The 25,263-nt window shown below is 42.8% G+C and overlaps 1 protein-coding gene across 5 annotated transcripts in view; it reads left to right on the top strand.

The window, feature by feature from the left end:
• The window catches only part of RYR3 (ryanodine receptor 3), a 684,284-nt gene that overhangs the window by 342,434 nt on the left and 316,587 nt on the right, over window positions 1-25,263 (top strand). For all 5 annotated transcript variants that reach the window (XM_044272379.1, XM_044272378.1, XM_044272377.1 and 2 more), the window contains exons 39-47: window positions 4,216-4,489; window positions 5,093-5,207; window positions 5,300-5,432; window positions 6,535-6,638; window positions 9,552-9,687; window positions 20,175-20,355; window positions 20,615-20,723; window positions 22,797-22,917; window positions 23,807-23,976. In XM_044272379.1, coding sequence (XP_044128314.1) covers window positions 4,216-4,489; window positions 5,093-5,207; window positions 5,300-5,432; window positions 6,535-6,638; window positions 9,552-9,687; window positions 20,175-20,355; window positions 20,615-20,723; window positions 22,797-22,917; window positions 23,807-23,976 — 1,343 coding nt within the window. The remainder of the gene's footprint in view (window positions 1-4,215; window positions 4,490-5,092; window positions 5,208-5,299; window positions 5,433-6,534; window positions 6,639-9,551; window positions 9,688-20,174; window positions 20,356-20,614; window positions 20,724-22,796; window positions 22,918-23,806; window positions 23,977-25,263) is intronic.

Here is a 25,263-nt window from a genome sequence, read left to right as displayed (position 1 = left end):
AGAAATGAATGGGAACGGCGGCTGCACATGCGCGGTGCGCTCTCATTCATTTCAATGGGAGAGGCGGGGAGCTGCACCTGGTGGTGGACGGATCTCCAGCCACAACTCTCCCCGGCTCTGTTCTTCTTGTAGGTGCGGACCTGCACCTATCAGACAATGGAGGCATATTCTAGCGATATGCCCGCATTGTCTAAGATGTGATAACCCCTTTACCACCTCAGCCCCCCTAGCTTAAACCCCCTTAATGACCCAACCACTTTTTACAATTGTGCACTACACTACTTTCACGGTTTATTGCTCGGTCATACAACTTACCACCCAAATGAATTTTACCTCCTTTTCTTCTCACTAATAGAGCTTTCATTTGGTGGTATTTCATTGCTGTTGACATTTTTACTTTTTTTGATAATAATCGAAATTGAACGAAATATTTGGTAAAAAATGACATTTTTTCACTTTCAGTTGTAACATTTTTCAAATAAAACTACATTTCTATATAATTTTTCTCTAAATTTATTGTTCTACATGTCTTTGATTAAAAAAAAATGCAATAAGTCTATATTTATTGGTTTGCGCAAAAGTTATAGCGTTTACAAACTATGGTACAAAAATGTGAATTTCCGCATTTTGAAGCAGCTCTGACTTTCTGAGCACCTGTCATGTTTCCTGAGGTTCTACAATGCCCAGACAGTAGAAACACCCCACAAATGACCGTATTTCGGAAAGTAGACACCCTAAGGTATTCGCTGATGGGCATAGTGAGTTCATGGAAATTTTTATGTTTTGTCACAAGTTAGCGGAAAATTATTGTAAGAAAAAAATAAAATAAAAAAATAAAGTCTCATATTCCACTAACTTAACTAAAAATAAAATTTTACATGAACTAACCATACCCCTCACGGAATACCTTGGGGTGTCTTCTTTCCAAAATGGGGTCACATGTGGGGTATTTATACTGCCCTGGCATTTTAGGGGCCCTAAAGCGTGAGAAGTAGTTTGGAATCCAAATGCGTAAAAATGCCCTGACAGTTTACACTGATCACTTTTTTCCCTTTCACTAGTGATTGACAGGGGTGATCAAGGGGTTAATTGGGGTGATGAGGGGTGATCTGGGGGCTAAGTGTAGTGTTTGGTGTACTCACAGTGATCTGTGCTCCTCTGCTGGAACCAACCGACAAAAAGGACCAGCAGAGGAGCACAGAAGCCATTTAACACCTTATATTTATAAATATAAGGTGTTAAATGGCTTCTGATTCGATTTTTTCAAAGTCACCAACCTGCCAGCGCTGATCATTGGCTGGCAGGCTGGTGACGAACATCTGATGTAACGATCCCCGGCCCGCACTGCTCAAAATCTCGCGTCTCGCGAGATAACGCGCCGGTGCGTGCAGGAGGAACAACAGGGCCGCCACCAGGACGCAATCCTGCGTGCGGCGGTCCTGAGGAGGTTAAGCTACTTGGGGATATTGGTTAATAGTAGTGATAATCGAGCATGCTCGGCCAAACACCAGTTCGGCTCAAGCATCTCGATGCTCAGCACATGGCTGTGTTCAGCCAAATACTGCATGTGCTCGAGCGCAATGCTCGAGTCTCCGCCCCGCACATGCAGGTAAGTACTGCTCTCATTGTAATACCGTAGCCATGTTGGCTGCTGGCATTACAGTGATTGGCTGGCCGGAACGCGTCATCGGGTGCTATATAGCACCTGATGATGCATGTTCGGCTCATTCTTAGTCAGGGAGGGCTGTGTTGAGGGAGGGACAGACAGTGTAGGGAGTGATTTAAGAATATTTTTACCACCAAAACTTTTCAGAGACCCAAAAGTCCTTTTAAGGACTATTGTGTATGGCAGCAGCAATCTATATTTTTAGCGCAACCTGCGCTAAATTGCTAAAACTTTACAGACCCAAAAGTCCTTCTAAGGACTATTGTGTGTGGCAACAATATCTATTTTTAGCGCATCCTGCGCTAAATAGCGTGCAATAGTTAGGCTGCTGCAGACAGCGACATTAGCTGCGCCACATCTCCAGTGTAAAGTATGCGCATCCAAAAAATATTTGACATCCAGTGTCCTTTTTCTGTAGGTGGTGTCCGTTGCGGAAAGTGAAATTACACAGGAGATGTGGTGCAGCTAATGTCAATGTCCGCAGCTGACACCGTCTATGGAAAAAGTACACTGTATGTCACAGATATTTTTTAGATGCGCACACTTTACACAGGAGATGTGGCGCAGCTAAAGTGTGTGCATCCAAAAAATATCTGTGACATACAGTGTAGTTTTTCAATAGACGTGTCCGCTTCTGACAGTGACCAATGCCACATCTGCAGTGTAACGTGTGCACTGAAAAAAATGTATCTGTGACATAGTGTCCATTTTTCGTAGACGGTGTCCGCTGAGGACAGTGACATTAACTGCGCCACATCTCCAGTGTAAAGTGTGCGCATCCATAAAACATATGTGACATACAGTGTACTTTGTCAATAGACTGTATCCGCTGCGGACAGTGACATTACCAGAGCCACATCTGCAGTGTAACGTGTGCGCTTCAAAAATTTATCTGTGACCTACAGTGTACTTTTTTGCGTAGATGCTACGGACAGTGACATTACCGGTGGTACCTCTCCTGTATAACGTTTCCTCGTGCCAAATACCTGTGACATTCCCTGTAATTTTTCATTAGCCGCTGGTGACAGCATTGACATTACCTGCGGGATATCTCCTGTTTGACGTTTCCACTTCTCAAATACCTTTTTAAATTAGTTTGCACATACACTTCCAAATCCTAAGCTACTGTACGTGTGGAAGACTTTCAATATATGACCTTTAATATGAAGAAGGCCAGCAGTAAGGGACGTAAATCTTTTACAGGGTCAGCTCACCAGCAGGCCCTCCCATATAATGTTTTACAAGGTCAGCTCACCTGCAGGTCCTCACCTACAACCCTTTAGAGGGTCAGTTCACCAGCAGGCCTGCACCTAAACTCTTTTACAAGGTCAGCACGCCTGCACCTAAAATGTTTTACAGGGTCAGCTCACCTGCAGGCCTAAACCTAAATTATTTTACAGGGTCAGCTCACCTGCAGGCCCTCGCCTAATTATTCCTAATGGGTAATTTGCTTGCATGCTGCCTTGCTTGGATGTGGTAGACATAGCCGTTTCTCAGGCTCCTTCTCTGGAATCGAACACTGATTCACCGTTACCCGTGGTCACCATGGTTTGCGCTGAAAATAACATCGAAAGTTGATAGGGCAGACATCCGAATGCATCGTCGCCGTCACGGGGATGTGCGATCGGCCCCAGGTTATCTAGAGTCACCAAAGTGGCATCAGCCCCTCGCCCATAATGTTTTAGATTGTCAGATCAGCAGGTCCTTGCTCCAAATGTTTTTGAGGGTCACCAGCAAGCCATCAATAATAATTTTTCAAGAGTGTGTATGATGCCCTCCTTTATGTATAATAAGGGGTGTATTGAAGTGCCGGTTCCTTGTAATTTTTGGCAGCCCTTTCACTTAGTGCATAGGCTTTATGAGTGTACCACAATGTGAATGAGGCCCTACTTTATGTGATATACAGGTTGTATCGGAGTGCCTCTAGCTTGTAATTTTTGGCAGAAATTGCACTTTCTCAACAGAAAGAATGTTTCCTAAAAAGATTTCCTCTAAAATCTATTTTATCTTCGGTTTGATGCGCATTATTGTCAGTCCCTAAAAGTGACGTACTACTCGGACAACATCGTTCCCGGCAGCGACCTGGGAGTCCAAGATGCATCCAGACATCCTCCCCATGCTGTTCCTGAACCATTTCGGTGGTGTTTCCATCAATTTATGACCTTTTCCTATGAACCAGGCACCCTCCCCTCTTCAAAGCAGGGGGTGCCTGGTTAAATGCTCTGGTTCTCCCATTGACTTTCATTATACTGGGGTGCTCAGTAGAGTACCCGAGCATCCCGATGTGTTCGGCCAGAGCACCCAAGCACTTTGGTGTGCAATAAACACTAGTGAATAGTAAATGTAAAATTACTAACCAATGCCAGGTAGCTGCTGCCAAGGCAAATAAATTGCAATGTATCCAAAGAGGCACGGATACACATGACATGAACATTGTTTTGCCTCTGTTGCTATTATTACATTTCCCACATGGGTTGGCATTTAACTTGCTGAATGTACTTGGGGTGATTTAAATATTTGGTTACTTTTTTCTCTTTACTTCCTTCCAGCCACACTTAAAGAACTCATCTCACAAACTATGGTGAGATGGGCTCAAGAGGACCACATTCAAGATCCTGAGCTTGTGCGTATAATGTTCAGCCTCCTGCGCAGGCAATACGACAGCATTGGAGAGTTGTTACAGGCCATGAGGAAAACCTACACAATCAGTGCAGCCTCTGTGGAAGATACTATAAACCTTTTGGCCTCTCTGGGACAGATACGCTCACTGTTGAGTGTGAGAATGGGCAAAGAAGAGGAGATGCTTATGATTGATGGATTGGGGTACGTTCTGTATAATTACAAGCATTCTCCACTTTTTATCATCATGACACTTTTAGGTAAAAAATGTCTTAATATATCTTTCTAGAAGTTAGAGTTCCATTTTTCTGATTTAGAACTCCAAATCCCCTGTAAAGACATAAAAATAACATAATGGCTACCTGCTGCTTTCACAAGGGGGAGCTTACTGCATACAGTCTTATTATTGAGTTTAGTGAGTAAGGTGTATACAATAGGTTCCTTTGCTCCCTCTAGTGGCGGCTGCAGGAATGCATGTTATCCAGCATGTTATGTTCTAAATCTATAGTATGTCTATGCAGAGGGTTTGGAACTTTGTATCCGAAAAAAGAATCTCCAACATAAAGATTTTGCACGACAAATCATGTTAAAATATTTAACATCCACTTTATGTGTGTAACAATACCCGTCTTCAGGAATAAGGTAGCAATTATTTTTATTTTATTTTTTTCATCTCCAATGAACAGTATGTAGGTTTTCCATGGTTGTCTTATTAGCACAAGCTTCATTCCCTGACTTTGATACTGATGTAAGATTTCTTTCATCAGTATCAAAGTCATTGATCTTGAACTTTTCCATTCTTTTTAGTGATATCATGAACAACAAAGTCTTCTATCAGCATCCTAACTTAATGCGAGTTCTAGGCATGCATGAAACTGTTATGGAGGTCATGGTAAACGTACTGGGAGGAGACAAATCTCAGGTAGGTTGGTTGTTGCATGTGCATACAAATTTTGTAAGTTAAAAACCTGATAAAACAGAGCAATTTATTTTCATTTTTTCTTTTAATTTCAGCAAATTACTTTCCCCAAGATGGTGGCAAGTTGCTGCAGGTTTCTCTGCTATTTCTGCAGAATTAGTCGGCAAAATCAAAAGGCCATGTTTGAGCATCTTGGCTACTTGCTGGAGAACAGCAGCGTTGGTCTGGGTATGTACAGTATTGGCCAAAAATGATATTGTCATTGCCATTTAATGTGTGTCCTATACACGTATGACTCTATGGGTGTATGGCGAAATCAGTCCTAGTGTGCGCTGCTGTATTTCCAGCACCCACTTCCAGCATCAGCGCTACTCCCAGACAGCTGATCAGAAGGGCTATGGGGTACCAGACACTCGCTAATCTGCTGTTGATAGCCTACCCAGAGGATATAGAAATCCTGGAAAAAACTATTTTAGGGGTTACATTTTTTTTTTCCAGAACTATGTAATAAAGTTATGCTTAAAATTTAACAAGAGACCTAATTCAAAGCTGACGGTTTACTACAGATGTCTCCATTGTCCTTCTCAGAGTCTGGTGTGAGAAATATATGCAATTACAGTGCAATGCGACATGCTGCAATGGACCAGTTCCATCCTGGACTACAAGCTGTTGATAAAAGCATAGCAAATTGTCAGCTGTGAGACCTTTATGTAGGTTCTTAGGCTCTAGATGTACGTAGGAATGTTCCCAACAACGGCCAACAGGAAGCAGAGATATTGTCCATGGCGAAACATGGAAACACAAAGTATATCATTAAGGGTGAGTTCACATATGCGTTGTATATTCCATTATACCCTTCTCCCCTTAACTGGGTTATAATGGAATTTAAGGACGGGATGCAAAAGGAACCCTTTAGAGGCATCCAATTTTGATCCATCCTAATAGAGATCTATGGGCACAAATAACAGTTCTGTTAAGTAAGACGGGAAAAAAAAGTCCTGTAGACGGAACCGTTATTTGTGCCCATAGAACTCTATTAGGAAGGATCAAAATGAAATGCCGCTAAAGGGTTTGCATTCTGTCCTTAATTTCCATTATATTCTGTTATAACCCTGTTTAACGCATATGTGAACCCATCCTAAGTTGTAAAACTTCTCGCTGTAAGATGATCAGGTTTTATTTACATAAAACACTTCAAAGTAAAATTATTTTCTACTGTTCCTATTAACAGCTGATACATCTGTATCATCCTGTAGCATCTTACCCTCTGACAGGCTGTACTTTTTCTAACTCGGATAACACAAGAATGAGTACATTTCTGTCTTCCCAGCGTCTCCGTCTATGAGAGGCTCTACACCTCTAGATGTCGCTGCCGCCTCTGTGATGGATAACAACGAACTCGCTTTGGCGTTGCAGGAACCAGATCTGGAGAAGGTAATAATTAGTGAACGACTGCAGAACTGATGAGCCATCATCCTGTCACAAACCCGAATCACACAAACAAGTGGAAATTATCCACATCCTAATAGTAATAAGCCATTACACTACACAAAGCGGATCTCCTTCTAATAACTGTACAAATATGTTGGTGTTAGTTATAGGTGAAATGGTTAGAAAATAAGATAACACCTGCTGGGTCCAGAAGTGACAGTCAGTTATAATTAATCTGTAAGGCCTCATGCACACGACCGTTGTGTGCATCCGTGGCCGTTGTGCCGTTCTCCGTTTTTTTTCGCGGACCCATTGACTGTCAATGGGTCCGTGGAAAAATCGGAAAATGCACCGTTTGGCAGCCGCATCCGTGATCCGTTTTTCCTGGCCGTGAAAAAAATATGACCTGTACTATTTTTTTCACGGCCAACGGTTCACGGACCCATTCAAGTCAATGGGTCAGTGAAAAATCACGGATGCACACAAGATTGTCATCCGCGTCCGTGATCCGTGTCCGTTTTTTCCTATCATTTCAATGGCAAACTTGACTTAGATTTTTTATTTATTTTTTCATGTCCGTGGATCCTCCAAAAATCAAGGAAGACCCACGGACGAAAAAACGGTCACGGATCACGGACCTACGGACCCCGTTTTTGCGGACCTTAAAAAAAACGGTCGTGTGCATGAGGCCTAAAGCTGTCGTTTCACAGCTTTTTAAATCAGAAAACGCAACAGAGTGGAAGAATTGTCATAGGATAGCACAGTAACCTCTATACTCTAACATTGTATGTAACTTTATGTATCTGAAAACTGAAGTTTAGTTATGTTGTGTACTATGAACCACAGTTATTCTTTAATGGTATTTTACACATTTTGTAAATATTCATGATGAGCATTTGCATTATTAAAGGTTTTTCTGAATGTTTAATTAATAATGTCGTATCTTAAAGAGTATCTGTTTCCATGATCAATGCTATTATAGGGCATCTGTCAGCAGTTTTGTACCTAGGACACTGGCTGACTTGTTACATGTGCGCTTGGCATGTTCTTATGTGCCTACATTGCTGAGAAAAAATGATGTTTTAATAAATGTAAATGAGCCTCTAGGAGCAACGGGGGCGTTGCCGTTACTCCTAGAGACTCTGCTCTCTTTGCATCTGCCGCATCCTCTGCACTTTGACAGGAGCAGGCGTGAGGACATTTTCACTACCTGACCCTATCAATCAAAGTTCAGAGGGTGTAGTAGATGCAAAGAGAGCTGAGCCTCTAGGTGTAATGGTAACGCCCCCGTTGCTCCTAGAGGCTCATTAGCATATTTTAAGACATCATTTTTCTCAGCAATGCGGGCACATATAAACATAGAACCAACACAGATGTCTTCAGCTGCCAAGTGCACATGTAACAGGTCAGCCAGTGTCATAGGTACAAATCTGCTGACAGATGCCCTTTAAACCTGGCATACTGCCTGGCACAGTTCATCATGCTTAGTTCAACACTACCTTCCTTTTAAGCCGCTGTAAGCACTGAGGCCTGTAATTGGCTGCAGTGGTCACAGGACTAAGCCACTTCCTGGACCTGCAGGGATAGCAGACAGGCGAGTTCTGTTTTTTTATGTTCAGGGGGACAGGGAAGGACCCCAGAGGTCCCCCCAAGACCAGACACAACACCTTTAAAGGTCTGGTTTTAGGTTTATAATAATGCTCATCAACTGTAGAAAGGAACAGTTCTAAAACATTCTAATATACAGTACTTTGCTTTAATGCCTCACCATCTTCAAGGTATTAGATTACAGTGACCGAGTACAGTTATTGATGAGGCGCGGCTGAGAAGCTAGATTTCACATTAGTAATCATTGGCAGGAGACAAAAGAGTAAGATAGGACTTTAGCTTTGGTGTGGACTTTGAATCAGTGGTGCCACCCCAGTAGAAAAAGATTGAGGAGATATAGTTTTCATGCAGAGGCTTAAAACATGCACGTAGCTAGTCCTGTCCTTAACCGAGAAGTGGACACAACTGCAGTCTAGGGAAGGGGTCAGCAACCTCCAGCTATTATAAAACCACAACTCCCAGCATGCACACCGGTTCAATTGTTCTCTGAACTCTGTAAAGCAGGCATGCTCAACCTGCGGCCCTCCAGCTGTTGCAAAACGACAACTCCCATCATTCCCTGACAGCCTACAGATATCATCCTACAGAAGGCATTGTGGGAGTTGTAGTTTTACAAAAGCTGGAGACCCGCAGGTTGAGCATCCCTGCTCTAAAGTGAATGGTGCCTGCTGGGAAACGTACTTTGACAACAGCAGGAGTCCCAGAGGTTGCTGACCCTAGGTCTATATGCATTATATACATTGCAGCAGCTGCACAGACCTCTCAATGTACAATGTAGCAGCCTGCAGATCATGCTTTTTGAGAACATTATGTAGCGTGCATACAATTGTATCCACTTTTCAGATGAGAGCTAGACTAGGGGTGTGCACATTTTTAGCCTCTGCATGTAAACAAGTCTTCTCATACCCTGACAGCATACTAATATCTTGAACATGGTGAGGAACTGAAGAAACCCTGCACTCCAGAATTTTGGCTTCAAAAAGTCATACATTTGGCACAAATTACTGCAAAGCAGACTCCTTTAAAACAGATGTTTGGAAACATGGAGCCTCCATGAGTGAAGGCTGGTGCCCTGTTGGTTGGTTTCTGACAGGTCACACATCTAAACATGCTTCCCTCTAAAGCCTAAGTTTGGAATCTTTCACATTAAACCTGTCATCAGCTTGAGTTGATCCAGGCATCTGAACAGAGGGATGTGATTTGGAAGGAAAACAACTCCAGAGCTTTATTGTCATTCAGTTTAGTCCCCTTCACGCTACAGCTGACTTGTTGGTACCTCACTTTAGAGATTTGTCTGCTTTTCCACAGGTTGTGACATACTTGGCAGGTTGTGGGCTGCAGAGTTGTCTGATGTTAATTGCCAAAGGATACCCAGACATTGGATGGAATCCCATTGAGGGCGAACGCTACCTGTCATTCCTGCGGTTTGCAGTCTTTGTGAACTGTAAGTATAGATGCCAGACTTCTTATACTGTGGAGAACGTTATTAGGAGTAACAGCATTTTTCCCCCAAAAGTTTACAAATATTAAACAAGGCATGTACAGAACAATAATACGAAAATATAATGCTGTGAAATAATTGTATTAAAAAAATCAATCTGGCAGCTCATATTCTATATATATATATATATATATATATATATATATATTTTTTTTTTACAATGCTTATACAGTACATAGGGCCTAGGTGATACCCTGTGTGGTACCTTCTGTTGGCCCCCTCCTCCATAGGGTGTCTGGCCATACAGTATAAGAATATCTATACTATACAGTAACAGTATACGAATAATACTGTAGTGTCATATAGTGGCGTCACACTGGACTGCTAAACCTGCCCTGAGCATATAGATCACCAAGATAGATGTGAGTACTGTAAACGTCAGCCTCATATAAGGGATTAACACAATATAAAAGGAAAAGAAAGGGTATAGAATATATTGGACCACGGCTTTCTGGATTCACTCAGATCTGGCAGTGAATTACATACCATAAGTTTTTATCTGAAATAGTGAGGTATGCTAGTGGTGCTGTCCCTCAACATGATACAAGACTGCATGATGTGTCCTTATGTCATTTGGACAACTCCAGCAGTCATGTTCAAGGGTCATGGGTGAACCGGTCAAGTGATTTCTGCTGCCCTAGTTATTTAATTTTTTTTGTTTAATGCCATGTACAGAAGAGTGGTAATACAAGTTATACTCACTGCTCTATCTGAGACCAGGAGAAGATATGTATGCATAGATTTACGTGTCTGAGGGGCTCTTTTTGATGCCCATTGGAAAATATAAATTGCAGTGATTGCTTATTGTAATTATTATAGTCATAGACCAAATGTAATAGAGATTTTATGCAATGTTCTATGTTTTTTATGCTATATTTAGTGACTATACATATAAAAAATGCCTTCTTTGTGCTTTCCTGGTTTAGTGCTAATCCTAAATTTTATCTCAAGGATTGTTTAAAAGGTTGAACAATGTTTTGGCATGGAATAGCTTGCTGGATCTCTCTGCATTCTGGCATTACTGGAAACTACCACATTGCATAATTGGTACCCGAGGAGATCCGGGCGCAACCCAGCAAATATGCTGAGAATAGGCCAGACGAAAACCACTGTTTGCCAGGTTGCACCCAGATCTTTGCCAGTACCCATTATAGTGAATGGGGCAAGCATGTGTCAGGTAGCGTCCGGCAGTGCCGGATCTAGACATCTCCAGCAGGCAGCTCAACCTGATGGAGATGCCCGAGATAATGCTAGCGTCAAACTTGCCGAATTTGCTTGCCTTGTGCTCTTGCCATTTTAGTGTTGTTTTTGTTGTTGTTATGTGGTATCTTTTCACAAGTAGTATGTTTTGAGCACCTGTGGTTTTTATGTTTTTTTTTTCCAGCCATGTGTTTTCTACATGAAATTATGTATCCCTGCTGTTACTTGTTCTGGATATCAGTATAAAAAAAAACATTAAAAACACACTGTTAAAGCACCATAAACATGCAACACATGTTTTTTCAAGGAGGGCCAAAAACAAATGGATGTCTATGGGACAAAAACGCCATAAAAGGAGGCAAAAGATGCCACACCAAGAGCATGCTGTCATAAAAAAATAAAAAAAAAACACTGTTGACGATAAAAAAATCAGCTCAAGTGAAGCAAATTACGACTGAAAAGAACATGCTTAGAATGCATTTATTAATTCACATAGACTTCCAGCAAACACCTCAAGTATTTTGCGCCCCCCCAAAAAAAAAACACAAGCCAAAAAGAACGCCTAAAAAAGACTGTGCTTTCACCCACTGAATGAGTTAACACTCATTTCTCATGTGATTAGCCTCACCTATACCCAGGCCAGTTATCAGAAATGAGCATCTGTACCTGATAATCAGCCCAATAATCAGCTTGTTAAGCAGCGGAAGCACAAGGCTCCCTTTGAAGATGGTAATGTTGGTACCCAGGGTTAGGATTGCCAGATTGGTGTAGGGTGGCCTACAGTCTCTGTAGATGTTATGTACACGTTTCACGGGGTTCCAACCTGGATATCCGTGGATCCCAGACGCAATGTGGTCCGAAGCAGTGCAAAAGGGGTATGTGAACTTGGATGGTGGATGAGTAGAATAAAAGGAGTACAAGACTTTGTAGTAACATTGAATATTTGCTTTTACTTGGCATACATTAGTAATTCAAACAGCTTCCAAGCGATATCCTGGTCATCGGCAGGTTTTGGCTTAACTTTTGGCAGGCAAATACTTCTCTGCAACCATCTCAGCTCTGCTATGCGGTAGCTCTCTCAGCTCTGCTATACTTGGCTGGATAAATAGGAAACTCTTCCTTTTCTGCTGGAACTTAAGTTAGCTGTAGTCTGTAATCTGTCTCTTACATGTAGTCCTAGGAACTTCTTGTCCTGGCTTTAGAGTACATAGGCGTGCGCACAGGGTGTGCCGGGTGTGCCTGGGCACACCCTAATCAAGCCTGCTGGCTGGCCGGCGAATACTAATGAAGCGCTTCCATTTTGGAAGCGCTCATTAGTACCGGAGGACCAGGAAGCGGTGAACGCTATGTACTTACTGCTTCCTGGTCCTCGGCTATCGGCTGTGCAGAGCTGCCCACAGCGTGAGGCGCTTTGTGACGTCACGCTGTGCGCGCCAGCTCAGAGCACAGCTTACAGTAGGAGGAAGAGGATCGTGGGCGGTGAGGAGCGACTGCGTCCAGGAGCAGAGAGGTAAAAAATGAGGCTGCTGGGGGCATAATGGAGGCTAATGAGGCATATGGGGGCTAATGAGGCATAATGGGGGCTAATAAGATGCATATTGGGGGCTAATGAGGCATAAGGGCTGATGATGGGGGCTAATGAGGTATAAGGGCTGATGATGGGGCTAATGAGAGGCATAATGTGGCTTAATAAGAGGCATAATGGGGCTAATGAGGCATAGGGGCTGATAATGGGGGCTAATAGCATAAAGGCTATATATATATATATACGCATGCGCAGTGTGTGTGCTTGTGCTTTAGGGTGCACACCCTAATGCAATAGGCTGCGCATGCTGAGTACTTCAAGCTTCGGCTCAGCTTGGATGGAGGCAATGCAAGTCCAGGAGGGGTCAAGCAACCATGCAGATATCGCAGGCAGGGCTTGCAGGCATAGCAGAGCAGGCAGTGCCCGGCTAGCCAGCACACAACCTCTCCCTAAGGAGGGTAGACTAGACACAACTTGTCCCCAAGGAGGGGAAGGCTGAACTGCCACTAACCTCTCCCTAAGGGCTCTTTCACACTTGCGTTGTTCTGTTCCGGCATAGAGTTCCGTCGTCGGGGCTCTATGCCGGAAGAATCCTGATCAGTTTTATCCTAATGCATTCTGAATGGAGAGAAATCCGTTCAGGATGCATCAGGATGTCTTCAGTTCCGGACCGGAATGTTTTTTGGCCGGAGAAAATACCGCAGCATGCTGCGCTTTTTGCTCCGGCCAAAAATCCTAAAGACTTGCCGCAAGGCCGGATCCGGAATTAATGCCCATTGAAAGGCATTGATCCGGATCCGGCCTTAAGCTAAACGTCGTTTCGGTGCATTGCCGGATCCGATGTTTAGCTTTTTCTGAATGGTTACCATGGCTGCCGGGACGCTAAAGTCCTGGCAGCCATGGTAAAGTGTAGTGGGGAGCGGGGGAGCAGCATACTTACCGTCCGTGCGGCTCCCGGGGCGCTTCAGAGTGACGTCAGGGCGCCCCACGCGCATGGATCACGTGATCGCATGGCACGTCATCCATGTGCATGGGGCGCTCTGACGTCATTCTGGAGCGCCCCGGGAGCCGCACAGACTGTAAGTATACCGCTCCCCCGCTCCCCACTACTACTATGGCAACCAGGACTTTAATAGCGTCCTGGGTGCCATAGTAACACTGAAAGCATTTTGAAGACGGATCCGTCTTCAAATGCTTTCAGTACACTTGCGTTTTTCCGGATGCGGCGTGTAATTCCGGCAAGTGGAGTACACGCCGGATCCGGACAACGCAAGTGTGAAAGAGGCCTTACACAGAACTCCTCCTCTAGCTACAGAGGGCAGGAAGTGAAACAAGGATACTAATACTGCCAATATTGCCACCATCTGCTGTAGACCAGGTTATTACACTTGAGCATAACAGTTTCAGGAATAAATATGCACATTATCAGGCGATGACATAAAATACATAAGATGTTATACATTAGCACATAGAAGATGGTAGTAAGGTGCCAAAAGAAGTGGTAATGGAACTCCGGGTCATTACAATATCACACTGAAAAACATCACTAAATTCATCCATATAAATGCAAAAGAATGTAAAATGTAAAAGCAAAACATTACCAATGCTTTCAGAGATGTTCCCCTTTGCCAAAAGTGTTACAGGCAAAAACACACGATGCCATGGCATTTGACATGGTTTTGCTTCAACGTAAAAGTAACACGGGTCAGAATGCACCTTAAATGATATATCGTGATTCACCATAGTTTGATATGATACACCCAGTGATGAACTAGGTCAAATATTACATAGTGGAAACTGGTACGGAGTCCAAATTGAAAAAAAAAACATGGGGAAGATGTATATGAGGTAAGCAACTGCATATGCATATCTGGTTTAAAAAAAAAAACATATGAATTCTCTGCTTTTGAGAAAGGTAATAAGCTGGTCATAGGTTGTCCCGCTGTGAAGACCCCTAAATGGTAGTATGGAGTCAGATTACCTGCAGGGGCTAAAAAATGAAACCAATGGGCTAGCTGTGCAATGAATGTCTCTACATCCTGCGCTGTCACGTGATACAGATACACAATATACTACTACTGTGAAGGTACCGGTAAGTGTCAGGGGCACACTGCAGCTGCCAATATAATAGGGTCCTGTGGCTGGCACTGTTGTGGGGACATTAGTCCCCAATTTTTCAGGGTTAGCTATTTAAGGTGACAAAGTTGCTGTCCATTAATAGGTATCTGTGCCAAAAAGAAAGATTTATTCTAAGCAGTTCTCTATGCAAGTAGTGGAAAGAGTGTGGCCAGTATTCAGCTTCCAAATTCATTACTGGACTGGACTGAATATGCTTATTAAAAAAAAAAAAAATCTGTTTATCATATCCGGATCTTTAAACATGTCTCATGGTTATCTAAACAATGTGTTCCTGCAGGTTAAATATTTCCCATTCACCTTTCAGACAAGCGCCAGAATGAAACACAAAAGCCCAGCTGGCCTTTAAATGACAAAATATGGAGAATAAATCCTAATATTAATTGATTTAGTTAGAGAAAAGCTTGTTTGGGAACAGCAAACAAGAGATGTTAATGTATTCAGAGGTGACATTCACGAAATAATGTCATCCACTTCATTATAATGAACATGTGCTGTGACCATTAATTATTGGTCATTTTTAATAGAGAAAAAAACAAAGCACAAATATGTATTTTATTCAATATGTACATAAAGATCACTAAAATTACCTGGAAATTATAAGCTACTGCTTTCCTTTGTAGTGTCTTTCAACGTTCTTTGTAGACTCTGTAACCTGTGACCAACAGATACTATTAAGGTAGGTTCACACAAGGTAGGAGTTTTTGTAGGATGTTTTGAAGCAGATTTTCCTGCAGGTTTTTCAGCCAAAGCCAGAAGTAGATTCAAAGAAAATTGGAAATATAAAGAAAATAATTTCCTGCTGGATCCACTTCTAGCTTTGGCTAAAAAAAACTGCTCCAAACCGTCCTCCAAAAAACTGGGTGAACCTAACCTGCAGTGCCAAGTAGAGACAGCAATCCAGATTTCCACAGATCCTGAAGAGTAATAAACCCCAGAAACACCTGTATCCTTCTGCCTAGTGGTATATCTAGTGCAATGGCGAGGTTTGGAGTGGCCCCAATGCTATGCTCAGTCCCCCAGATCCCCGATCGAGGTGTCACCACGACTTGCTACTCTCCGGAAGAGATGGTGAGGCGTTGTGTATCCCAATGGGAAATAAGTCCAGAGAGTCAGGGTCTGCAATTAACCAGCGTGCATCTTTTTTTTTAATTTTTTTAATTTCTTTATTTGAAACATCAGCTAAAGTGTACAAGTATGGATAACAAAAGAAAGCAGATGTCACAGTGTCATATTGTATACATACAGTACATAGCTGTGAAAAACCTGAATAAACAAAGACAGGAGGTAGATTACTAAGCCAATGCAAGTAGGGCACTTAGGAAGTACTAAGCCAGGGGATACTAAGCCAGGGGACTTTAGAGATTGAGCTTCTTCAGGCTGTTATTGGGAAGGAGAGGCCGGACCTGTGTTTGGTCAGAACTTTCTATACTCTGCCCATTTTTGCCAATGTGATATGAGCTGGCGGATCTTACGATCTTCCCAGGCGGCTATTTCTTCAAATCTATATAACTGATCTACTTTACTTGTCCATTGAGATATTGAGGGGAGTTCAGAGAACAGCCAAAATCGGGGAATTAGTAAGCGAGCTGCACTCAATAGGGACCTAAAAAGAGGTGGAGGAGATCCTGTTTCAATCTCAGGAATCCCTCCTGAGATTGAAACAGGATCTCCTCCTAGCAAGGCGAGTTGTGGTGTCATTTTGAGTTTAAGGTTGCAGATGCTATTAGCTTTACTAAAGATCTCCTTCCACCATGATTGTATGGAGGGGCAAGTCCACCAGATGTGGAAAAAAGTGCCTCTTTCGGTTAGACATCTCCAACAGGAATCTGAGTTGTTTAGGTTATAGAGACACGTTAGCTCTGGGGTCTTGTACCAATGGGTTAGGATTTTATAGCCATTCTCCTGTGTTCGCACACATCTTGATGACATATGGGGTGTGATAAGGAGTTGTGATAAGCTTTTATGGGTGAAAGAGGTCCCCAACTAGCGTGCATCTTAACTGGAGAAACTCAAGTACAAGCAAGGAAATGAGCTGGCTTCTCCAATCTCCATCCTGGCAAAAGAAGGTTCTGGGCTGATGGCCTAGTTGCATCTCAGCCTTATTCAAGTCAATGGGGCTGATCTACAATACCAAGCACTTCCCCTATACAATGTACAGCACTGTCCATGAAGAGATGCCGGGAGCCTGCATCGCTCACCAGAGCTCCGCAGCGGCTCCTTAAAACATGATGCCGAAACTCGGACCCCCGCTGATGTGATAATGATGACCTATCATGAGGATGTCATCATTATCTTTTCCAGGATAACCCCCTTAAACAGAAAGTACAGATTTATAAGCCCTACCTATATCGAGGAATACTGCAATGCATAGCACATCTAAAAATAATTAAAAAAAACAGATCAACATACAGTATTTAGCTTCACATACATGTCAGGGGTTCCCATATGAGCCTCCATCACAGATTATGTAAAAAGAAGCCAGAACAAATCGTGTCATGAACAAAAATCACTGTTGCATGATGGCAGAAAAATGATCTTCCAGTAAAGCAGCATTTTCCAGTTAGTGCCTTGGGATCCATATTTTGGGTCACCTCCTGGTCATTCTTTAGCTGTGGCAGATTGAGATACAATCGCGCACCAGGAATGCCATTACATTGCTAACATATATTTTATTGTCAGTATAAAGGATATATAGGGTTTCATCAAAACAACTTCTTTTTAACCACTTCAGCCCCGCTAGCTGAAACCCCCTTCATGACCAGAGCACTTTTTACACTTCTGCACTACACTACTTTCAACGTTTATCGCTCGGTCATGCAACTTATCACCCAAATGAGTTTTACCTCCTTTTCTTCTCACTAATAGAGCTTTCATTTGGTGGTATTTTATTGCTGCTGACATTTTTACTTTTTTTGTTATTAATCGAAATGTAACGATTTTTTTTGCAAAAAAATGACATTTTTCACTTTTAGCTGTAAAATTTTGCAAAAAAAACGACATCCATATATAAATTTTTCGCTAAATTTATAGTTCTACATGTCTTTGATAAAAAAAAAAAAATGTTTGGGCAAAAAAAAAAATGGTTTGGGTAAAAGTTATAGCGTTTACAAACTATGGTACAAAAATGTGAATTTCCGCTTTTTGAAGCAGCTCTGACTTTCTGAGCACCTGTCATGTTTCCTGAGGTTCTACAATGCCCAAACAGTAGAAAAACCCCACAAATGACCCCATTTCGGAAAGTAGACACCCTAAGGTATTCGCTGATGGGCATAGTGAGTTCATAGAACTTTTTATTTTTTGTCACAAGTTAGCGGAAAATGATGATGATTTTTTATTTTTATTTTTTTCTTACAATTGCCAGGGCAGTATAACTACGCCACAAGTGACCCCATTTTGGAAAGAAGACACCCCAAGGTATTCCGTGAGGGGCATGGCGAGTTCCTAGAATTGTTTTTTTTTTGTCGCAAGTTAGTGGAATATGAGAATTTGTAAGGAAAAAAAAAATAAAAAAATCATCATTTTCCGCTAACTTGTGACAAAAAATGAAAAATTCTAGGAACCCGGCGTGCCCCTCACGGAATACCTTGGAGTGTCTTCTTTCCGAAATGGGGTCACTTGTGGCGTAGTTATACTGCCCTGGCAATTTAGGGGCCCAAATGTGTAAGAAGTACCTTGCAATCAAAATCTGTAAAAAATGACCTGTGAAATCCTAAAGGTGCTCTTTGGAATATGTGCCCCTTTGCCCACCTAGGCTGCAAAAAAGTGTACATCTGGTATCGCCGTACTCAGGAGAAGTTGGGGAATGTGTTTTGGGGTGTCATTTTACATATACCCATGCTGGGTGAGAGAAATATCTTGGCAAAAGACAACTTTTCCCATTTTTTTTATACAAAGTTGGCATTTGACCAAGATATTTATCTCACCCAGCATGGGTATATGTAAAATGACACCCCAAAACACATTGCCCAACTTCTCCTGAGTACGGCGATACCAGATGTGTGACACTTTTTTGCAGCCTAGATGCGCAAAGGTGCCCAAATTCCTTTTAGGGGGGCATTTTTAGACATTTGGATCCCAGACTTCTTCTCACACTTTCGGGCCCCTAAAAAGCCAGGGCAGTATAAATACTGCGGAAAAAAAAATGCGGATGTCTGAATGGAGCCTTACAGGGGGGTGATCAATGACAGGGGGTGATCAGGGAGTGTATATGGGTGATCACCCCTCTGTCATTGATCACCCCCCTGTAAGGCTCCATTCAGACGTCCGCATGATTTTTTCGGATCCATGGATACCAAAACACATGCGGACGTCTGAATGGAGCCCTACAGGGGGGTGATCAATGACAGGGGGTGATCAGGGAATCTATATGGGTGATCACCCGCCTGTCATTGATCACCCCCCTGTAAGGCTCCATTCAGACGTCCGCATGTGTTTTGCGGATCCGATCCATGTATCCGTGGATCCGTAAAAATCATACGGACGTCTGAACAGAGCCTGACAGGGGGGTGATCAATGACAGGGGGGTGATCAATGACAGGGGGGTGATCAATGACAGGGGGTAGGGTGATCAGGGAGTTTATATGGGGTGATCATGGGTGATCAGGGGTTCATAAGGGGTTAATAAGTGACGGGGGGGGTGTAGTGTAGTGTTTTGTGGTACTTTACTGAGCTGCCTGAGTCCTCTGGTGGTCGATCCAAACAAAAGGGACCACCAGAGGACCAGGTAGCAGGTATATTAGACGCTGTTATCAAAACAGCGTCTAATATACCTGTTAGGGGTTAAAAAAATCACATCTCCAGCCTGCCAGCGAACGATCGCCGCTGGCAGGCTGGAGATCCACTCGCTTACCTTCCGTTCCTGTGAGCGCGCGCGCCTGTGTGCGCGCGTTCACAGGAAATCTCGCGTCTCGCGAGATGACGCGCCGATGCGTCCAGGAGGAATAAATCAACCACCTCCCGGTGCGTTAGGCGGTCGGGAGGTGGTTAAATGAATGCCAGCCCTGCGATGATCAGCATGGGTCTGGCTTCTGAAATTCCCAGAAAATAGCTAATATCATGGGGGTGGAGTGCAGCTAGTCGCACATTTCTCTTATAACCACCACAACCTTGTTAACAACCCCCTGACGTCCTTATGCCTTAATTAATAGGGAAAATGGACAGTGGAATGACACAAGCCACTTCACAGATGAGTTTTTTTTTCTCTCAATTTCATATTGAGGCCTAATGCAAACGGTTGTGCATGGACCAAGCTAAGAGTGGGGACCTGTAGAGAATTGTTGAGCAGACAGTATACTTTGTGTAGAGGCTTCATTCTTCATTCTTGTAATGAAATGTATCACAGTAGATCTGTGTCCTCTTTACTTCTATGATTAAGATGCTTTGCTTGACAGAACTCAGTGATCACATTCATTGTGCCTGCTCTGCATATCCCCCTTCCAATTATCTTCAGATGTCTGAATGCATCACGCTCGGGGACCTAAACCTGCACTTGGGTTCTTCTCGTGTTGTGTCCTCAGAGACTTCAGTAAGGTAACCAGGGCTGCCTTTTGTTTCCCTTGTTTTCCAGGCGAGAGTGTTGAAGAAAACGCCAGTGTGGTGGTGAAGCTTCTCATCCGACGCCCGGAGTGTTTTGGACCTTCCCTGAGAGGAGAGGGGGGAAATGGTTTGCTGGCGGCAATGCAGGAGGCTATTAACATCTCTGAAAACCCAGCTCTGGACCTGCCTTCTCAGGGGTATCAGAGGGAAGTGTAAGTATTTTCCCAAAAGAAAGACATAAGGTAGAAAATAAGGTGGTCTGGAATAGGTAGCTTAAGAACCTGTTGTTTTAGAGAGTATTACATGGAAAGTTACTGTAAAACAAGTTATTTGTAAAACTTAATTGTAAATTTGAAAATGTCTTTAGCTTGATATGCGGAGACAAGAAAATCCAGACTTCTTTTAAACAGGATATCTAATACTATGTGCCTGAAATTACAAACGGTAATTCTGCTTTGTGTATTCATTTAGGGTCGAGGAAGATGAAGAAGAAGAAGAGATTGTACACATGGGAAATGCTATAATGTCCTTTTATTCTGCCCTGATTGACCTTCTGGGACGCTGTGCACCAGAACCACATGTATGTGACCCTTATGAAAATGCAGAAACATAATTTAGAAGCTAATTAGAGGCATTCAAATCCTGCAGTAATGTGCCTTAATCCAGCATGAATCGGCCACAACAAATCTGCATTATATTTTATGCCAAATTGTTTGATAGACCCAGAGAAGAAAATGCAGGCTACTTTCCAAGAGCATTTCTATTTTCTTATGCACAAAAGATAGGAGTTGTATCTCCCACTGGTCCCGAGTCTCAGCCTGTGTTCCTGTGTTGTATTCCAGAGCGGCATTCACATTTCAGCAGATAGCCATTGGAATCAACCAGCTTGTCACCAGACATAAAAGGCTCTCATAACGCACTTGTACAGGTGTTTCTACAGTTTCATCATACTACACTTCAGCAATTGAAGTGACCAGAACATGCCCTGTGCAAACAGTGCTGGAAGATTTCAGCTCTGAAGCCTACAGAGTGGAATACAGCTCTAGAAAATAATTTAGCTATAACATAAAGGAAGTCAGTCACTACTATTATGGACTGCTATCTGCAATACTACATGAGAAGCCCAGATTGCTACTTTTTACTTTCCTACTGCCCCCTGTTTCCCTGCTGTGAGCACACGGCAGGGATTTGTATGCAAAAACACCAATGGTCGTGTGCATGAGCCCTAAAGGACATCTCTGTGATTACACAAAATGGTCTTTTTCCCCCCAGAAACTACAGCACTCTTAGGGCTCATTCACACGAACATGTGCTGCGTGTTGCCACATTGCGGACCTAATTTCCGGATCCGCAATACACGGGCACCGTTCCGTGTGCATCCCGCATCACGGATGCGGACCCATTTACTTCAATGGATCCGCAAATCTGGAGATGTGGAATGGAACACTACGGAAACACTACGGAGTGCTACCTGGGGTTCTGTTCCGTGCCTACGCTCCACAAAAAGATAGAACTTGCTCTATCTTTTTGTGGAACGGCCGGGTCGCGGACCCATTCAAGTGAATGGGTTCGCGATTCCCATGTGGCTGGGCCACGGTCGATCCCGTGCATTGCAGACTGCAATTTGCGGTCCACAGCACGGGCATGGGTTCACACGGTCGTGTAAACAAGCCCTTATAGTAACATACTGTAGTTTGTAAGGCTGAAAAAAGACATTTGTCCATCCAGTTCGGCCTGTCATCCTGCAAGTTGATCCAAAGGAAGGCAAAAAAAAAAACCTGTGAGGTAGAAGCCAATTTTCCTTATTTTAGGGTTAAAATGACTCCAATCAGGCAATCAGAATGACTCCCTGGGTCAATGACCTTTCTCCAGAAATCTAGTAACTATAACCTGTAATATTATTACGCTCCAGAAATACATCCAGGTCCCCTCTTGAATTCCTTTATTGTACTCACCATCACCACCTCCTCAGGCAGAGAGTTCCATAGTCTCACTGCTCTTACCGTAAAGAATCCTCTTCTGTTTGTGTACAAACCTTCTTTCCTCCAGACGCAGAGGATGTCCCCTCATCGCATTCACAGTCCTGGAGATAAATAGATGATGGGAGAGATCTCTGTACTGACCCCTGATATATTTATACATAGTTGTTAGATCTCCCCTCTTGCCAATGGCCATTGTCTTGTATTGCAACTCCAGTAATGCAATACCAGAAACGGTTCATGGACAGGATGGCAAGACTTATGGGGGGAAAAAGAAATATCTGTGTCTCTGATCCCATTGAACCTCTTTATATTTTATGTTGGTGAAGAGTTTAAAATGAATAAAGTGTTTTATACTAATGCAATGTCTCAATGTGCACATTAAGGTAATTCCGTGGCTTTAGCCTGTTCTTTATTAAACTACAAGTAAGTAGTCCTAGTTAGTGATACTTTATCTTATGACTAGCTGTCGTCTTTTACATTTAGCTGGCAGTTCTGCTATGAATACAAGCAGGGGGCATAAACAGTCTACTTTGTAGCATGCAGACAAAATACATTTGCAGTATCACGAACTGTAATTACCATTTCCTATAATGGATGCTTAATTATAAATGTGTGTGATGAAAGCACCTGTGTACGGTATGTTAAGTGCTGAATTCCTGTTGTGTCTGTAGCTGATCCAAGCTGGTAAAGGTGAAGCTATACGAATTCGCTCCATCCTCCGATCCTTGGTGCCCACAGAAGATCTTGTTGGGATTATTAGCATCCCATTAAAACTGCCCGCATTTAACAAAGGTAAGATCTCCCAGGACCTGATCTGGATGTATTATAGCCAGATGAGCAAATGACATTTATTCAGTGCCAAAATCGGATCAGATCTAGTAGAACAAATGATGGAAACAGGATCTAATCCAGGTTTTATCAAATATTTCTTGTTCATTGTGAATGAAGCTTTATACAGAGGTAGTAATACACACTGAACCAAGGTTATTCAGTAAATTCACCTGCAGACCTACAGAAAACAAATGAGTGTACAATTAGAAACATGGCTTTGCTGCATTTGCAAACACAGCTCTCGTATATGTCTATGTACATGTCATTTAGCAGCCAGTCACCTGTTATTGATGAAGTTATCTCATTGTATCTCCAGGAAGAATAGAATTATTTAGATCAGTATTTGTAAGCCAAAGTCAGACGTAAAACCTAATCCCAGAAAAAGTACTGTATAATGGAAATTACTGCCATAAATACACAAGGGTGTATGAGACATAATTGTAAATTAAAGGGGTATTCCGGTTGTGATGAAGAATAGGGGATAATAAATAGATCGGTGTGGATCCTACCACTGGGACCCAGACTGATCACGTCAGGGACCCCGAAATGAACAGAGCAAGCAGCAGGTTGAGTAAGCACACTGCTGCTCCACTCATCTCTAGGGTGGCTCCATAGACAGACGAGTGCGGTGCTTGGCTAACTTTCATGCAAGATACGGTAAAAAAATATGCTCTCCCAAACGGAAACCTAACAGATTCCTTTATAGTTATAGTTATCTGTTCCTGTCAGTTATGTGATGAATCTGCCACTGCCATTATTTTCATTCTTTTGCTCCTATAAGAAGAATGGGAAAAAATAGCGCCGATGTGGAAGTGCCCTAAAAGAATTTGTATTTGACTTTTTTTTCCAGATGGCACAGTATTTGAACCGGATATGGCAGCCAGCTTCTGCCCTGATCACAAAGCCCCTATGGTACTTTTCCTGGACCGTGTCTATGGTATTAAGGACCAAAGCTTCCTCCTTCATTTACTGGAGGTGGCCTTCTTACCTGATCTGAGAGCATCAGCATCTCTTGACACAGTAAGTTTTATTGCAGCACACTCCAAAAAGTTTTTGGGGAGCAAACCAAAAAGATTTATTTTTATAGAGGTGGTCTGCTGTCATCCAGCAACATTGTGAAAAGAGCATGAAACTTACAGAAAATAGAGGAATACTGAATTCTACTTATATGAGTCAGCAGGGGGAGCTAGAACACTCCATATGTCCCTTAAACCAACCCTATCACATTGGCAATGTAGCGCAATGGGAAGCTGAGCAGACTGACATATACAGTGCTGCCCATAATTATTTATACCCCAGGCAAATTTTGACTTAGTTACTTTTATTTAACTAGCAAGTAATTTTTTGTTACGGGAAATGACATAGGTGTCTCCCAAAAGATAATAAGACGATGTACAAGTGGCATTATTGTGGGGAAAAAAAAACATTTCTCAGCTTTTATTTACATTTGAGCAAAAAATGTCCAGTCCAAAATTATTCATACCCTTCACAAACTGTCACAGCCTGTAGGAAAATCAAAAGTTCTATACCATTCCAAATAGTCCAAGCTGTTCTAAAGCATCCTAATTACCCTGATTAATTGGGAACAGCTGTTTTAATCAACTCAACAGGTGAAAAACAGCAGCTCTCTGCAGTTGGTTTGTGGACAGTCATGGCTAAGACAAAGGAGCTCGGTGAAGACCTGCGGCTGAGCATTTTGGCTGCATACAAGTCAGGAAAGGGCTAGAAGGCCATTCCTGAATGTTTTCAAGTTCCAGTGGCTACAGTGTAAAGTATTATTAAAAAATACAAGATGTTCCGCACTGTGGAAAATCTCAGAGGACGTGGTCGGAAGCCAAAAGTGACACCTGTGCTGGCCAGGGGGATAGTTAGAGAGGTGAAAAAAAATCCAAGGATCACCACCAAGGCCATCCTGCTGAATCTAGGCTCTGCTGGTGGCAATGTCTCAAGGCAGACAATCCAACGGACACTGCACACTGCTGGGTTCCACGGATACAGACCAAGGAGGACACCACTTCTCCAGATAAGGCACACAAAAGCTCGCTTGGCCTTTGCAAAAGCTCATCTGGACAAAGAAGAAGACTTCTGGTCTTCTGTGTTATGGTCAGATGAAACAAAAATTGAATTGTTTGGTCACAATGATGTTTCCTTCATTTGGCGTAAAAAATGAGAAGCCTTCAACCCAAAGAACACCATCCTCACTGTCAAATATGGTGGTGGGAACCTAATGCTTTGGAAGTGTTTTTCAGCCAATGGACCAGGGAACCTAATCACAGTAAATGGCACCATGAAAAAAGAGCAATACAT

Source organism: Bufo gargarizans, chromosome 11, assembly GCF_014858855.1.
Source record: "Bufo gargarizans isolate SCDJY-AF-19 chromosome 11, ASM1485885v1, whole genome shotgun sequence".
NCBI lineage: Eukaryota > Metazoa > Chordata > Amphibia > Anura > Bufonidae > Bufo > Bufo gargarizans.
This window is presented reverse-complemented; position numbering and strand designations above follow the sequence as displayed.